Source organism: Sinocyclocheilus grahami, unplaced genomic scaffold (genome assembly GCF_001515645.1).
Source record: "Sinocyclocheilus grahami isolate Dianchi unplaced genomic scaffold, SAMN03320097.WGS_v1.1 scaffold6819.1, whole genome shotgun sequence".
NCBI lineage: Eukaryota > Metazoa > Chordata > Actinopteri > Cypriniformes > Cyprinidae > Sinocyclocheilus > Sinocyclocheilus grahami.
In genome coordinates, this window is record NW_015511085.1 from 5,401 (window position 1) to 6,344 (window position 944).

Genomic DNA, 944 nt, shown 5'->3' on the forward strand with positions numbered 1-944 from the left:
CAGAGGTCAGGTCTACCTTCATCAGAATCGTCCACATGATGACAGATTGATTCCAAGACAAACACAAGAGCAGCGAACGACTTGTGAGCTTTCCTCTTTGCAGTGAGTGCTATAAAAGCAAAAGTGGAAGAAGGAGGAGACACTGGAAGAGTTGGACTTGCAGTTAACCCTTTCAGTTGTGTTGATAGGACTGATTAGATAAATGCATATATGAGTACCTTCATCCCAATGCATCGAGCGTAAAATAAACTAAAGGTATAATTAAATGATGTGAAGCTGTGTTTGTAAGAAACAAATCTATCATCAAGATGCATTTAACTAACAGCAAAATGAAAAGTCCTCTATCCATAACCATGACTTTCTGCAGTGAATAAGTGATGTCATCTGAATTAGGAGAGAAATATGCATAGATCAAACACTGTTCACTAGCGAAAACTGTTCTAAAATTCTGTAAGCACAGAATATTTTATATAATCTATGAACAATCATAATGGTTTCCATGTACCAGAAGAACAAACTTGACAGAAGACAGAATGACTGTTTTAAATAAATTATTGACTAGCTTACAGATGTCTAATCAGAAATAATAATGGTTCCTCACTCAAATGATGCAAGAGACATGTAAAGTAACCAGGTTTTTCTCAGAACCAAGCACTGACCCTGATGAAGCTCATCTGAAAAACGCACTTCGGGATCTGATGGACCAATATCCTAACGGTGTCACTTTGAGCAAAGCACGCAGGTTCTGCCCGCTTCTCCTAGACTCTGAGGTGCTGGACGGCTATGCTTCTGTCCGCCAGCTCTTAGCATCCATGCCTGATGTGGTGACACTAAAAGGACTTTGTGTCCAGACATTCCTTCTCCCTCCTGGCACTAATCGAGGACAGGACGATTCTGGAGGATAGACATTGTTTACAGATCACATATCCCACAATACTTCGCAG

The 944-nt window shown here is 40.3% G+C and overlaps 1 protein-coding gene across 1 annotated transcript in view; it reads right to left on the reverse strand.

The window, feature by feature from the left end:
* LOC107577671 (cytochrome P450 2B4-like) overlaps positions 1 to 234 on the reverse strand; it is a gene marked incomplete at its 3' end in the record, with an annotated part of 4,540 nt that extends 4,306 nt beyond the window's left edge. The window contains exon 1 of the mRNA XM_016263719.1: positions 219 to 234. Coding sequence (XP_016119205.1) covers positions 219 to 234 — 16 coding nt within the window. The remainder of the gene's footprint in view (positions 1 to 218) is intronic.
* Positions 235 to 944: the final 710 nt, after the last annotated feature.